A 17,629-nucleotide genomic window follows, 5' to 3' on the forward strand; every position below is an offset into this window, starting at 1 on the left:
TTGGCATATAGTAAGCTCTCCTTTTATTAGACACTAATTGACTAAAAATAATAGCTTTCTAAGAGTCAGAATAGTTTCAAGACCAGACAGGCTGCTTAGGAGGCAGTGAACTCCTTGGTCACTGGTACACTATCAAGCAAATGCCAGGTGACCACCTATCAAAGATAACTGCCAGAAGAAAACAAACATAAGGCTTGTTTTCCAGCTTAATAACCATTAGTTAGTCCAGCTTAATTACCATTAAGGCTCCTTCAACCTCTCAGATTCTGTAATTCTAAAATTAAATTCAGAATGTAAAAAAAGTAAGTTTCATATGAAGAAAGTCTTTTTGATAAACCCTGGAAAGTGTATAAAATGTATTAATACATACATATATGAATGATAATTTATCAATTTTATACAAACCTTAAAGATTTTTCAACAACTTGGGTCCGATAAACTTCTTCCTGATCCAAATTTATGGTGCAGAAACAATCTCTCATTTTGTTGGGTCCAAGATATGGCAATAAATTTTTTGCTTCACCTGTTGGCACAAAAATTGAAATTGGTATTAAATATCACCAGCTGCTTCATGTTAAGCCTTAGATAAATTCACCCAAAAGAATGTAAGATGTAGGTAGCACAGGAAAAAAATTAGTGATTAGAGAACGATGATGATCACCTTGCTCTAAAGGGGTCTGGTGATACTGCGGGAGGGGCTGCGTACAGGGGGCATGTGAGGCCATATCCATCACGGCATCCCTGCTCCTGGAAAGGGGCAATCCCCTGACCTGTGCTGGCCATCCCACCCACCAGCACCAACTCAAGAACTTGACTCTACAATTAATCCTTCTTTAGTATATCATCATTAATTTCCCTTTCCAGTAGATGGTTCTCATCAGCACAGAAACAAGCTTTAGTATTTCCTAATTTTAAAAAAGCACAAAAATAAAATAACATCTCCTTTGATTCCACATTCTCCCTGTGATAGCATTCCATCATTAGACTCCCTCTCACAGCAAAACTTCTAGAAAGCAATTATCTCTAGTCATTCTCTAATTTTTCATCTCCCATTCATTCTTCAGCTCTCTCCAATCAGCTTCTAACTCCATGATGACACTGAAACTGCCTTCCATATGCCAAGCCCAATGGTCATTTCTCCGTCCTCATCATACCTGACCTGACAGCACTATTCAAAGTAAGTGAATACTAACATCCATCCTTAAAGTGTCCTCTTTTCTTGGCTTCCACAACTCTGGCTTTCCTCCTACATCACCGGCCCCCTCTCCTGACTGCTCTCCTCACCTCTAAATGTTACGATGCTTCAGGGCTCTACTGTGGACCACCTTCTCTTCGTTCCCTATGCAAGCTTCTCCAGCATGTGGTGTTAATGCTGGTGCTTCCCAAATCTGCATTTCCAGGTCTGATATCTCCTCCTCAACACTAGATATGAATATTCAAGCACCTCCTTGGATTCCAGTAGGAATCTCAAATTTAACAAGTCCCAGACAAACCATCTGATTTCCTCCCCACAAACAGGCTCTTCCCCAGTCTACTACCATTTTCCTCTTTTTCTCACCATCCTCCCCAAGCCTCCCACCCCCACATCCAGTCCATCAATAAACCCGGCAGACCTCCAAAACAAATCCCAATCCAACCACTCCTCAATCACCTTCACTGGTAGCATCCTACAATCTACTCTCCATCAAAGTGTGATCTTTTAAACATATCATTCAGGTCAGCCATGCTCCAGCTCCAATACCATTCCATTTCGCTTAGAATACAATCCCATTTCTAAATTCCCACTTTCATGGTCTACACAGCCCTATTGAACTGTCCTCTCCTTTCCTCCCACTCTCCCCAGTGTTCATGTTCTTTCCATTCATCAACCACATCAAGCTTGCTCAAGCTTAGGGCCTCTGCCTGGAGTGCTCTAACCCATAGCCGGCTCTTATCATTCAGTTTTCTGCTCAAATGTCACTTCCTCAGAGAAACCTTCTCCGACTCTTGTTACCACATTTTATTTCTCTGTTTCTTTTCATGATAGCATTTATAACTATCTGAAACTCTGTTAATGTTACTTAAGTGTCTATTTTCTGGTTTCCTCATTCTTGAGGCCTGAGAACTTGATCCCCAAGGACTGCCATACAGTAAGGAAGACACAAGAGTATTTGTTGAATGAATATTAAAGAAGCCAGTAAGTCTAGTTTTGAAGTTCTTGTGAGATGCTCATGGGTCATAAGGACACACAAAAGTGTGAGTGCTGAAACCAGACACCAGTGTACTAATTAGGAAAACAAGGCAGTTGGCATAAGGAAAAGAGCTTTGCCCTAACAATCATGAAACCAATGTTCCCGTCTTACCTCTGCTACTAAGTGGCTAAATGACTTACTGTAAGTCATTTAGCTGCTTAGACAAATCACTGAAGACAAATCACTGAAGCAGCTTTCATGGTAAAGGTTTGGAATATATAACAAGTCTCTTCTTGCTATCAACTTTAAAATTAAAGGCCATCTAAACCAACATATTTTAAAGAAGTTTATCAGTCAAGAAGCACCTATGAAAAACTCAATAAAGAAATACTTTTTAAAAATTAAAATGAGAAAATCAACGGAAAGGCACCAGTAAGATACTCATTGTTATTAAACTTGTCATTGGGAAATTAGAAAAAAATCAATTTACCATTTAAACATAATATATAAAAATACTTATGTTCATCTCAAAAAAGAATCAAGGAATCTAATCTTTTAAATGACCCCAAAACTGCCTCATATGGGCTGGGCTTTACAAATAAACTTGTTTCTTAACAGGAAAAATAATACATATTTGATTTTTATATCCATCCATTCTCTTCCTTAAAAGACTAGATGCCCCTCCTTTCATCCAAAACTCGTCTGTAGCTCATCCATCTACCTGTGCTCTCTCTACCCCATTCCCTCCCTCTCGCTCCAGGGCACTGCTCAGCAATTCTTTTTTCATTATTTTCAACCTTCTGTTCTTTTACGTCTCTCTTTCTTCTTTGATGTCTCCTCTCTCTCTAATCTGTTTTGTTTTTTTTAACCAAAAATCCAATTAGGTCGCTCTATAGGGCCTGTCATGTAAACAAATTTGGAATTAAATCATAATAGACATGCTTTATATCTAATGAGAAAATCTGGAACACTAAATCATTACCCTTGAATATGTTCCTGTTTCATTCACATAAATGATGTTCAAGAAAACTACACTATTAAATGTACACATTTCCACCACCCACTTTTTTTTTTTAAATATATCTTTATTGATTTCAGAGGGAGGAAAGGAGAGGGAGAGACAGAGATAGAAACATCAATGATGAGAGTCACTGATCAGCTAGCCCGCAACCTGGGCATGTGCCCTGACCGGGAATCGAACCCCGATCGCCTGGATCCTAGGTCAATGCTCAACCGCAGAGCCAAGCCCGGCCGGGCGCACCACCCACCTTTTTAAGAGAGAGATCATGGGGATTATCCAGTGAACTTGACACATTATCATATATTTACTTAGAATAAAAACTTAAGTTCTGTGTAATATATAAAATGCACTCACATCACTTCCTATAAAAGCAGTTATCATAATCTGTACTCTGTATCTGTCACTAATGTTCAAATAAATTATACTGAAAGTGAATTCACCTAATCAGTGCCCAGTTTACCAATTAATCATACAAATACGTTGGTTAAGTCAGTTATCAAGACTTTAAACTACAACTCCAAATACAGTAATTAATTGGCATTTTATAAAAAACATAAATCAAAATAATTAACTGCCACTTTGTAAAAAAAGTAATCAAAAGTGAAGTAACTAGTGGTTAGAGAATAAAAATAATGTTGTACCCACTATATCTCTAAGCAGAAAGAGATTATCTTAATAGGACACACTTTATATCAAACTACACGAAAAGAGAAGAGTGAGGAATTAAGACCCATTTGTCTTCCTTTCCCAAGTTGAAGCATCTACCTTTTGGGTGTGCTGTGCTGTTTACCTCGCTATCTCATGGAACGATAAAAGTGGTTTTTAGTGAGATACTGTTCTGTCACTTCTGAGTCCATGTTTGATCCAGACAGCCACATCTAGCTGAAAGATTTCCCCAACTCTGAAGACTAGTAATGTAGGATGGAATCTTCTAATTTGTTAGAAATAAAGGGTAAGAAAAGAAACCAGTCCAGGATTAGGTTTAGAGAATCAACTCTAGCTAGTTTAAGTAGAAAGGGATTTAGTAAAAGATTTTAAGTGGCTTATAGAATTGTTGGAAAGACTGTGGAAATAGACTCTATGTTGCACTTTCAGGAATGACACTCAAAAGCCACACTGCAGCTGGACCACCAGGAGAGTTACTATCTCCTTTAGGATTAGAAGGTGCCTGCAGAACTGGGAAGCTGTAACTTTTAGCTTGCTTGTCTCACAACCTGGTCACCTCTGCCATGATCAGGAATCTGCCACAACTAGGAAACAGCCATCAGCAAACAGCCATCTTCATCAGGAAGCTGTTGTCACTGCAGCTGGCTCTGGAGTCAAGCCACACCTGCCACAACCCGTATGAGAGAATGAATGCCTTGTGCCCTTCTTCTTGATACCTAGGAAACCTGTGACTAGACATGAAGACCTCTACAAATGCTGCTGCAGAAAACCTGGACATCTTCATGACAGTGCTTGTTAGTAGCAGCAGCCCAAACGCAACCTCCCTTCTCTTCTGCCCTCCAGATTTCTAATGAGTGCATCTAATTGGTGGATTTAAGTCACATCCACAACCCTAACTGCAAGAGAGGCTGGGAAATATAGTTTTTAGCTTTGGGTACCTCCATCTTCTTTTTTTTAACTTTAAATTTTTTATTTGATTGATTTGAGAGAGGAAAAAAGAGAGGGAGAGAGGAAGAGGGAGGGAGAGAGATACTGATTGATTTGTTGTTCCATTTATTTACGCATTCATTGGTTGATTCTTGTACGTGCCCTGACTGGGGATCAAACCTGCAACCTTGGCATATCAATGACGCTCTAACTAACTGATCTACCTGGCCAGGGCCTGGGTTCCACCATCTTATCCTTAAATTTATACATCATGTTTCAAAGTAATAAGATTAAAGTATGCCAGATATTCAACATATTGCTGAGATATGACACTTGAGCAATACAAATGAAATAATGGAAGTGGTTTCTACTTGCATTTGAATGAAAGAAATGTTTTTGGCTTATCCCTCATTTAAAAAATTCTGTACATGTCAGGATATGGCAATATGTAAAGGCAGATATTTGTCCTACAAAAGCAGATGTGTTGGCCCTATAGCAAATAATATAGACCTGATTATATTTTCAAATGTCACAATTTCCTTCACAGTGAATCAAAGTCAGGAGGCATATCATTGACAAAACAACTGTTCCTCTATGAATTCATAAATGGTACTCCTTAAGAACTTTTCTAGTTTCCATTATGACCTACGATATAACTGTTAACTAAATTAAAAAAAAATTTCTCCTAAAGCATGGATTTTTAGAGATGAGCAAACTAATCTCCACAGGGCATTTATTCTCCCTCACAGATGTACTACAAGTATGCCAAGAACATCTTCACACTACACATCAGTGGTTTTTGTCCAACCATAAAATGAAATAGCCTCTTGCCCACTCATGTGATAGTAATTGTTTCTCTGCATCATGCATAGCTTGCAACATCATATATAGCTTAAATAAAATGCCGTTTAGCTTGGGTCCCCATCCGTCGCACTGTTGCCAGTTACCTTTTTAATATGTGAACAGATGCATTACCCCTTGCTCAAAAATCTTCAGTGGTGCCACACTATCCACTCTGTAGGATAAAATCTAAAATTCCTTAGTCTGGCAGTAAGAACCCTTCATGATCTGGCACCATCATGTTTGGCCCCATCTACTTACTCAATCTTTACCCCCACAATTATGCTCTAGCAGTTCTCTACTTTTGTTCCTTGAACACACTGAGGTCTTTCATGTTTCTGTACATCTGCAATGCTATTTTCACTGTATGGAATGCTCTTACCTGTTTTTTTCCAGAAAAGATCTGTTTAAAGGCATCTTCGTAAAGTCTTCCCTCATTCCTAGGTAGTCATGTCACTTTTTCCTTATTTCCTCATATATACTATAATGATCATATTATATTGCACTTGTTGCATTTCATTCAACAAATATTTGTTAAGTACCTACAACATGCCAGGCACTTTTCTAAATGCTGGGGATATAACAATGAATAAAAATAGGTCTCTGCCCACATGGAACTGCTGTACAATCTATACAGGGAAAATAAACATCATAAACTCTTAAATAAGTAAATAAATAATATTTATTGCCATGGAAGAAACAGAGTAGGGTAAAAGAGTTAGAGAGTAGAGAAAGGGAGGAGGGCACTGTTATTTTATATAGGGAATTGGGGAAGGGCTTTCTATTAAGATATTTGAGCATATACCTGAAGGAAGTCAATGAAAGATTGAGCCATGTGGGTATCTGCGGAAAGGGATAACAGGCAGAAAGAATAAAATATGCAAAGGCCCTGAGACAGGATAATTTGGCACACTGAAGGAAGAGCAAGGAGGCCAGTATGACTGTAAAACAATAACCCAAGTGGAGAGAGGGGGGAAACGGTAAGAGATGATGTAGGGGTGGGAAAGGAAGTAGGTTAAATAGGTCTTGTAGGCCAATGTAAAGTCTTAGGCTTTTTTGAGTGAGATAGAAAGCTATTGAAGGATTCTGAATAGAAGAATGGCATCACCTAACTTTTGTTTTAGAAGACATACTGCAGAAGGGAAAAGGTGGAAGCAGAAGATTAGATAGGAGGCCATTGTAATAATCATGATTAGAGATAAGCTGGGGACGGGGAACAGTCCTGGCATGGAGGGCGGTGGTCAATTGGGCATACATATTGAAGATAGAGACAACAGGATTTTTGATATTTTGGATGTGGGTGTGAGAGAAAGAGGGGTCAAGGATGATTTCTTAGAGTTTCAGCCTGAGCAGCTGGATGAACAGAGATGCCCTTTCCAGAGGGAGGAGCCTCTTGCTGGGGGAGGGGATCGAGAGTTTGCACTGGGCCTGTTAAGAATGAGCTACCCAACTGCAGATGTCAAGAGGGCCAAGGTTGCTGGTTCGATCCCCGGTCAGGGAACATACAAGAATCAACCAATGAATACATAAATAAGTGGAACAACAAATCGATGTTTCTCTTTCACTCACTCTTTCTCCCTTCCTCTCTCTAAAATCAATCAATTAAAAAACAAAACAAAACAGGGCAAAGAAGTCCTGGATGGAAATAAAATTTGAAAATCATCAGGAAGTACATAATATTTATAAGACTGTAAGACCATACAAGATCACAAGGAAAGTAAATATGGATAGAAAAGTAAATAGATTTGAAGATAGAGTCTCAGAGCTCCATCATTTTGAGTTAGTAAAGATGAGAAGGAACAGCAAAGAAGACTGCTCTATGTCTGTTCACTGAACTATAATCTTCTGGGGGAAAGGATCAATTCTTAGAACCATGCTTAGCTGATAATAGATAGTAAAACAGCTACTGAGTAAGTATAAGAGAGTATGTGTTTATAAGTTTAGCATGGGCAAAAAAGAGTTCTACTATCACATCACAAATTACAAAATTGCATATAAGTTTCTTTTTTCCAGCTTATGTAAGCTGATCTATGTCAACTGCTCCAAAGGTTAAAAAAAATGTTTCCTGTAAACATTTACCTAAAGCACCAACTATAAGGATCTTTATAATGTTAACACAGAGTTATTATATTGAAAATAAACAAACAAATCCTGAAATCCACACATTCAAATATTTACTGAGTGCCTAGTAAGATGCTAGGGATACAATAGTGAGAAAAATGGACAAAATTGTATCTTTATTGAGATAACAAGGTGGACAGACAACAAATAAGATAAATAAATAAAAATGGTATGTTACTAATAAGCATTATGCAGGAATGGACAACACATGAAAGGCAGAGGAAGGGGAACCAAGGAAGGCTCCCCTGAAAAGGTAACTTCTGCATAATTACCTGAAGGAAGAGGGGAGACAAGTAAATAGTTTCTAGAAAATAGTAGCATTTAGTCATTGTCAAAAAGTAAACAATTTAAACTAAGAAGATAAACACCACTGGGAATCAAAACTGATAACTTAGATCAACAGAAACAGAAGGATGGCCAATTCTGTGTACAAGATCAATGATTCTATGTAAAGGCTGCCAGATAGTAAATACAGATCCTACCACATAAATTTTACCTAGGAGTAGAATTTCAAGTATCAGGCTACTGGATACAGATTCTGGTATACATGCTTCTGGACATGTAAGTAAGTATGCACATATGTGCTTACGTGTATGTTTGGAGGGAATTACATGCATGCATTTATAATTGTAGATTTGTATGTATGTTTCTGTGTGTCCTAGAGAAAGACACTACTGGGATAAGAAAGAAGATAAATATTTATCAAGTAGTTGGATACTCCAAGACTAATGCTAAACATTTTCTCAAATATCTCATTTGATCTATACAACTTTGTGAGGTAGGTATTACTGCTCCTTTTTATAAATTAAAAAAAAGAATTCAGTTACATATCTGGTAAGGTGATTTGACAAAAATCAAACTCCAAAGCTTGCTTAGTATTTCCATTACACTCTTAACGTCTTTCTGAATACAGCAGTGCTGAGAGGAATAGACAGCTATTCCTTTCTGAAATTACCCTAAGAGAACCTGTAAGACCAAGCCTATGTAAAAAATAAGTATAGGGATAAGAGCCAAACAGATCTCAGGAGGATTAAATTAAACCCTGAGAGAAACTGCAAAGGGCCAGGGCCCTGGATAAGATAACCCTAAGGACAAAGATTCTCTGACATGGGAGGAAAGCTAAATCATAATAATAGTTACCACTTACTAAGTTAATACATATACTACACATAGCAGATGTTTTTTGGGGGACTTCATATATGTTACTTCACTTAAGCTTCACAATGATTTCTCCCAATTGATTTTTTTCCAGAGTACAGAAACAGGGTAGAGGGATAATATTCCAGGAGTAAGTGAACACAGTCTGGAGGTGGAACAGCAGAAGCACCTTCAAGGAGGCAGTAAACATACAAACTGGTGAAGGCACACAGGGAGCTGAAAGGGGAATAAAAGGAGTAAGACTGTAAAGAAAGGGTGGAATCAAACAGAACCTGAAATGCCGAGCTAAAGAGTTTTAACTGTATTCAGTGAGCAACAAAGGTCACTAAAGGTCTGTGTGGTCAGAACTATGCTTCAGGAAAATTACTCTGACAGTTAAATGGCCTAAAGTAACAAAAGGGCAATGGGAGGAAAAGAAAAATGGAAGAGATACTACAGAGATAGAATAATTTGGCCTAAGTGACTCAGGAGATGATGTTCTAATAACAGGAGTATCAACCCAAACAGAGGACTGGAACTTTAAATGGGGAAAAGACATAAAAACATGCAAACTTTATCATTTAAATTCACACACACACAGAAAGACAAAGTGCAGAAGAATGAAGTGAATGTACACTTAAAATATGATACAATCTTGGTGTTGACAAGTTTAGAGTAAAATTAAAATGCTGTTACGCTATTTAATTATCCATGAACAAGACAATCCTATATGTTAACACATCATAAGGTCTTTCAAATTTTCTTACAAAGTTTAATTGAAATTTTTGCAATAAAAGGGGCACACAATTCTGAAAACATATACAGTATTGGTAAAGTATAACAAGTTACATGAATTCACTTTGGAGACAGAGATCTGAGTTTCAACATAAGCTTTGTTCTTGATCTTATGTCTTTAAACTCAACCTTCTGTATAAAAAAAGATAACTATAATGCTTCAGGGTTGCTGTGATCATTAAATGAGGTAAAGCACTTACCACAATGCCTAGAACAGAGTGAGCACTCAGTAAACAGTAACTAGTAGTGTCCATCCTTGGTTAGAGATTCCTAAAAATTAGCATCTGCACACAATTCCCTTTACCCAAGCCATTAAGTCCTGACCAAATATAATGTTATTTAACTGAATACATCAGAGGAGTTCATTTATTTAAAAAAAAAAAAAAAAAAAGATTCTTATTTCAGAAGTAATACATTTCTATTTTAAGAAATACATGGAAAAACACCTGGCCTTTCTATAGCTCAGGCTCCACATCTCTAAAACGAGGGGTTTGAACCCCTCGTTTTAGAGGACACAAATTGGGGGTTAGGTAGCCAGACATTTGTTTGGCCTGCATAGTATTTTTTAAAAATGCAGCCAACATCTAGAAACTGGGAGAGTTAATAATAAATATATATATTATTTCTGGTTTCTCTTTAATAATCAAAGACCTGGAACATGGTTCTGGGTAGAAGCCGCAGACATGCACCCCTTACTAAATCATAACAATCTCCACTCCATCATGGAAATAAGGTACTGTGCAGTCATCAAAGTGCCTAAAAGCAAGGTAATACCACTAAGCAAGCACCAGAGTGGGCAAAGGACTCCAGGAATGCAGCATAGTTTAGGTGGTTAGCCTACACTCAGTGAGCAAAGAACTATTTTATGGCTATAAGAGCTGAACAATAAGTACAGTTCTTGACAAGACATAAAGGTTAAAACATAAGTTCCATTGCAACTCAACAAAAATGTCCTACTAGGTAAGATGCAACTCTTCAGTGGGAAAGTCTACAGAACATAATTAGGGGCCAGTTGTTTCATACAAATCATGTGCACAATAATTATAGTTATCTATATTGCTATCATATTAATCACCTTTGACTGAAGCTCGGTACAGAACAAGAAGTTAGGAAACCACTGTACATGAAAAGGCAAGTTTCACAAGGTATTGCCAGGAAGCGTCCATGGGTTATATAGAGATACGTCACCAAGATGCAGGCAGGATCTTCCTGTGGTTTGCCTTGCCCACTTCCGGTTTCAGTTCTGAACGTGTGCTGATCCCTAAGCTTCCTATAGCCCCCTTCTCAAGTAGCAAACCAAACTCTGAAATGCATATGGTAGGAATCTCTCCTAGGATAGGCCAGTGGTTCCTAGAGCTACATGAAGCTTAGCAAGGATCCTAAGCTGACCAAGAGAGCCTCGTAGAGCAAGCAAACGAAAGGCCAAAAGCCAGGTGGTAGCAGAACTAAGGGCTCTGTGGACAGGCTATATATGGAATATGGCTGCTATTTCTGGTAACAACATCCAGGGAGTCAAAATGAGACTCATTATGGCCTAGTGCTTTAAAGAAAAAAAAAAGTGGCACCTAGATATTAAATAGGTGCACCCACACACATGCATGTAAAAGTATATGCGCGTGTGTGTTCCAGCAAGACAAACTCACATGAAAATATGCAGAACGAAGAGTAATATTTTTTTGTATGTGTGAATCCCCAAAACATACTAAAGATACAGCATTGCAACATTCTAATTTTATTGACTATCATTACATTAGATCATAACCAATTTAGGGACAATTATTAACTTCTTGGCAACAGAAATGTACTCATCAGTTCTTTCCAATTACCATCTGATAGGCAACTTGGTAGAGAAAAGGACACGGACTTTGATAACTTAAAAATCTTCTGAAAACCTGGCGCTGCCACTGCAAACCCTGAACAAGCCACCTTTCTGTCAGCTGCCTCTTCACTACAAGAGGAAATTGGATTAGATAAAACAACTTGCAAAGTAGCCCAACACAGTACCTAGAAAAGAGTAAATACTCAATAAATATTAGTTCATTTCCTCATCCTAAGAAAATGTTATATAAAATAAAACTGTTCAAGTTCAAAACTAAGAGGTTCTGTACCATTCACACAAATGTTATAATATTTTAAAGGATCAAAATTATTCTTTTTACTACATTCCTCTGAGACAAAACATGGGCTTTTTAGTCAACTTTTTAAAACATAAACAAATGGTAAAAACAGGCAAAATACAGGAAATAAAGTTACCCCAAAACCTGACAGAAAAGTTGACTCTATTTCTATGTGCACTCAAAATGTTACCAAGCTTAACACTCGGTTACCCTTATTTTTGCAGACAGGATATTCTTCAAGAGTAGAGCAAGAGAGGCTCTCACAGCTTAACCTTATATCAAACTCATTTATACAAATGGTCTTTTTTTTATAACATAGCTAATACACAAATACACACTGTGGAAAATTAAACCATTATAAGTACGGTTAATTTCCCTTTGTCTACCACTGAGGTAACCAATGTTGTACATCATCTATATTTATTTATTTATTTTTTAATCCTCACCTGAGGATTTTTTTCCATTGCTTTTCAGAGAGAGTGGGGGCGGAGGGGAATATTGATGTGAGAGAGACACATCAATTGGTTGCCTGGAGTACTCACCCTGACCTCCGGGGCCAGGGATCAAGCCTGTGTAACCAAGGTACGCACCCTTGGCAGAAATTGAACCTAGGACCCACCCTTCAGTCCGCAGGCTGACTTTCCAACCACTGATGTCAAACTGTACATCTTTTAAAATCTCTTTCTGTACATTTCTCTTATATATGTAGAAAAAACAAAACACATGATACTATACGTATCACTCTAACAACTTGTTTTTTTTTTAACTCAACAATACGTCTTGAAATTGTTTCCTTTCATACTATAGATACACTTCATTCTTTTTAGCTGCTACAGAAGATAATTGTGAATATATTATTTACCCATTTTACTACCGATGGACACTTAAGTTGTCTCTAATTGCTTTGTTTTACCAACAAGGCAACATTAACACCTTTGTATATGCCTCTTCTGCAAATGTACAAGTGTTTCTGTAAGATAGATATGTAGATGTAGAAATGCATAGGATATCTACATTTAAATTTTTAACAGAGACTGTCAAAATGCTCTCCAACATTGCTTTACAATTTAAATTCACAGCAACAATGAGGAAAAGTACCTTTTCCTTAAATCCTTAAATCCTCACCAAAAACTGAAATTAGCAAGCTTTTCTGTTTCACAAATGGTGACTTTTTAAAATTTGTATTTCCCTGATTAATTTTTGTTAAATCTTCCCAGTATTTTCCTTTGTTTCCTTTTTATCTCCTTTTCTCTGAAATGTGCATTCATATCCTTAATTTTTCCAATGGCGTTTTCCTTTTTAAAGTTTGTATGAACTTTTATATACTGTGGACACTAACAAATAGCGATGCAATATAGCATAGTAGGTTCAGAGTAACAGGGTGGACTGTAGTGCCAGTCTGCCCAGTTTGAATGACAGCTCCAACACTCACTAGCTGTGTGATGTTGGTCAACTTACTTAGTTTAGTTATTCTGTGCCTCAATTTGCACATCTGCAAAATGCGGACAATAACTGTACGTATAATTACCATGAGGATTAAATTAGTTAATATGTTTAAAGTGTTTTAAAACAGTGGCTGGCACAGAATAAGTATTATATAAGTGTTTTCTTTTTGTCTGTAGGATTTGCTACAAATATCTTCTCCCCAAACTATTGTTTGTCTTTTAACTCCTGTTTAAAAGTCTTCACTTACCTTTCCTTAAACAGTTCTTTCTCCATCTCTATTCTAGTATCAGAAATTATATAAGTAGGTGAAATCAACAACTGATTGCTCTCACTGGATCTCACAATCAAGTTCTCCTCACGAATAAATGCAGGCATCAGCCAAAGCTCTACATTAAAACAAATCTTTCCACTAAAAAATAACTTTCTTATTGAATAAAGCATTCCCACAAACCAGTAGAAAAAAGACAAAAGAAAAAGAATAAGCCAGTAGAAAAAAGACAAAAGAAATAGACAAGTTCACACAAAAATGGAAATAAAAATGGTTATTAAAAATATGAAACGATCGTTGACCTCATTCAGAAGAAGTGCAAATTCAAACTACAAATTAGATGTTTCTTTTCATCTTACAGACCAGTAAAGATCAAGTTTTGAAGTACATACTATGTGGGTGTAAAGAAACAGGCATTTACATATTACTGGTAGAAGCATAAATTGCTATAGTTTCTATGAAAAAGTTTGGCATTGTCTTTCCAAATAAAAATGTACATACCACTCAATTCATCAATTGAATTCTTAAAATCTAGGAATTTACCCTACTGATAGGCACATACACTCATATTAAAAATGACATACCTATAAGGTTATTTATTGCAGTAATGTTTGTAATAGCAAAGAATGGAAACAACCTAAATGAACATCAGCAGGGGACTGGTTAAATAAACTGTGATGTATCCAGATGATGGAATATTATGTAGCTGTTAAAAAATGAGGCAGCTCCCTATATATATATATATAGATATGAAAAATCTTTACACTACTATTGTTAAGTATAAAAAAGCAAGACGCAAACAATGTGTGTATTTTGCTATTATTTGTATGCTGATGAGATAATAATATTCATAAATTTATGCTTGTAAATACTTAATCTAAGGATACACACACAAAAATTAGTAATACTTGCTTCTAGAGAGGGAATGGCTAGGGAGACAACAGAAGTAAGAAAACTTACTTTTCAGTGTACACCCTTTTGTATCTTTTGAATTTATAACAAGTATTTATATTACCTAATCAAATAAATAAATTTTTTAAAAAAATACATGAATTAAAAGCCCCCCCCGTGATCACACCAAACTTTCTATTGGTCCCCTCTAAATGGTCATGCACACAGCAGGTTCCTACCACTCAGATAGTTTGCGGCTAGTCTGTTCAACCGGAAAAAGCAGAGGTTCACCATCCTAGCTGCCCATTATCACCTTCTGTGGAACGTTTTAAACCTACAGATATCAAGGTACCACTGCAGAAATTGATTCAGTAGGTCAAGAGTAGAGCCTGGGCATCAGAATTTATGTTCACAGGTGATGCTGATGGGCAGTCAGGACTGAAAACAGCTGAGTTAGAGCATGACACAAATAGGGAAGCACCCAGGCTCAATCTCCACTTAAGTCACAATTATAGTCTCATAACTAATTCTAGCCACTTCACAAAGTTCTTAAAAAGGAACTGATGAAAGTGTATTGATAAAACAAAAACCTATTCCTACTGGATATATCACTAGATAGGCAGTGTAATCTTTCTATATTAAAAGCAGCACATCTGCAACATCGGTATAGTAATGAATTCACTATGTGGCATTTTAGAAAGAACTTTGATAGTACTAGTGGACTAGTGTCCAACAGGTCATTAACTGTGTGACACATGGACTCTCTGATCGTCAACTTCTTTATTTGTAAAATGGGGGGACAGAACAAGATATGTTCTCTACCTTCCAGCCCTAAACTTCTATAATTCTCTAAGAATACAGGGGTCTAAAAAGCAACTATTGCTTAGTATACACTTTAGGATAAATTAGTAAGGAACTTTTTCATCCCATTCTAAGCCTGGGCCCAGTTCACAGTCCAATGGGCTAGTGCCCTATCACTCAGATATGTATTATGTACTGCTGAATAAATTAACACTCACAGGAAAAAATTTTTAGGATTCAAACAATAATAAGCCATAGACAAATATTTTTTAAATAGTGCATCTTATGCAAAGAAGGCATACTAAATATATTTAAGCGTTAAAGTAAAAGCATCTGATGCACTGTCTTAAAGTGCATCAAGTTTAAAAGCAATAATCAAAGACTCAGTGCTAAAAGGGACGTTAAAGACCATATCTAAACCTCTCATTTTACAAAATAGGAGCTCAGTGAAGAAAAAGAATCTTTCCAAAGTCATTCTGTCATTAATGATATTCTTAGAACCACGCTTTTAATAAAAATTTGTCAGTTATTATTCACTGATGTGTACTGGTATAACCTTATAATGTATATTACTTTAGCTAGGGATTTTTGATAACTAAAATGGTATATATAAAACTAAAGATATATGCTAGAAATTTTTTAATATACATAAAAAGTTTCTTAATTTACATTAACCAATGGCTATGCAACAAAACTGTTAGCAGCTCTCAACAGAGCACAGAACTTCATTTACTGATAAAACATGTAATTGGATATTATTGTCACATAATTTCATAAAGCATATTAACAAGGAAATAGGATTAGCATCTATGATTAAAGGATAAAACAATAGTTTTATTTCAGCTACATTAGTTCGACAGTCAGTCTATTCAGAGTTCTAAGCTAAAAAAAAAAATACACAGAAACTCTATGAACTCATTGAGGTTTACCTCCTCAGAGCAAATGATTAGCAGACTGCTCTGTGAACTTTTACAAAGGGCCCTTTTCTCTCATTTCTATCCCTCTGAAAGATGGATTCTTCCTCCATTCTAAACAACTCATCATCTCATTTCAGATTTCTGACAATAATGAGTTCTTAGCATGAACAAACCCTTTTTAAATCTTTTCCTCTTTTAACTTATTAAATAACATCTCATTTCAAATGTCTGATAATAATGAAATTCTTAGCTTGAATAAACTTTTTAATCTCTCTCCCTCTCAATTCTATTGTATGGTCAATAAAATGTTTTGATTTATATTTTACTACCAAAAAAACCTCGAACCTGCCATGACAAATAAAAACATTTATGTGTAAGGTGTGTTTATGAGATTTTTCCTTACCAGGCTCAGGACCAATTAGTAACAGTATTCATGGAGTACAGTCAGGTAACAATATTCAAATCCCCTAATAATGAGCAATCAAAGAAGTTAGAAAAAGTTAATCCGTTTCCTAATGCGGCAACTTTGGCAACAGTTCAAACCTAAGCTCAGCTGGTACTGTGATTTTGAAAGGGATGAACTTCCTGCCACAGATCCATGTAGTTTTCTCTTAATCACACCAGACCTTCTACTTTGTTTAGTTGTAAAATTTACAAAACACTTTCATATCCTGTATCTCAAATCCTCAAGAAAACATAGTGTGAGGTAAGGCATTTTCAAAAATCCTATTCTGTTCTAAGCATTGGGCTGACACTGGGATAATTTTTTTTTTAAATAAGTAAGAATAAATCTTTACCTTGGAAGAGCTCACGGTCTAACAAGGGAAATAACTTTTTAAAAATGTGCTAGATAACAAGGAAATGGAAAAGGAACAGTACAGACTCTTAACACCTTCTCTCCAGGGATGGGGATGTGGCAATACCCCAAAGAAGACACATGACATGGAGATGACATGGAGCAGGCTTTTGAAGGATGAGCAGGAGTTCTCTGACATAAATATGGGGTGGAAGACAGGAGAAAGACACTCCCAGGCAGAGGGAACAACATGTACATGATGAAGCATTATTCCCATTTTAAAGATGAGGAAGATAAGCTCAAAGGTAAGTGAGCTGCCTAAAGTCGTCACATGAATAATTAACAGTGTAGAAACAGAATACAGGTCTTCTGATTTTAATCAGCTTCGCACACCAGGAAATGCCAGTACATGTTGGATAAGAACATGAAATAAAGATTAGTTTTTATCTCCCACTACACTCCTTCTTAAGAGATGGTCCACATCTGTCCCAGATTCTTGGGTGAGAAAAAGAAATAATCTTTTATTTAATCCTTAAATCAATCCTGTGAGACAGACGTTTTTACTATCCCCATTTTACACAAGAATACAGAGGCACCCAGAGGTTAACAAAAGTTGGAAATTAAATGAAGATTAAAACCTAGGTGACTAACCTGACCAAGCATCTACACTCAAGCATATCCTAGGACATTCTTCATCTGGAGTTATCAGGGAAAC

General features: G+C 36.6%; 1 protein-coding gene across 4 annotated transcripts in view; it reads right to left on the reverse strand.

Annotated features, from left to right (window-relative positions):
• Window positions 1-17,629, reverse strand: part of RASA2 (RAS p21 protein activator 2) — a 93,996-nt gene that overhangs the window by 73,019 nt on the left and 3,348 nt on the right. For all 4 annotated transcript variants that reach the window (XM_081160337.1, XM_081160336.1, XM_081160338.1 and 1 more), the window contains exon 2: window positions 406-523. In XM_081160337.1, coding sequence (XP_081016463.1) covers window positions 406-523 — 118 coding nt within the window. The remainder of the gene's footprint in view (window positions 1-405; window positions 524-17,629) is intronic.

The sequence above is a fragment of the Miniopterus schreibersii genome (assembly GCF_964146895.1).
Source record: "Miniopterus schreibersii genome assembly, chromosome: 15".
Lineage (NCBI taxonomy): Eukaryota > Metazoa > Chordata > Mammalia > Chiroptera > Miniopteridae > Miniopterus > Miniopterus schreibersii.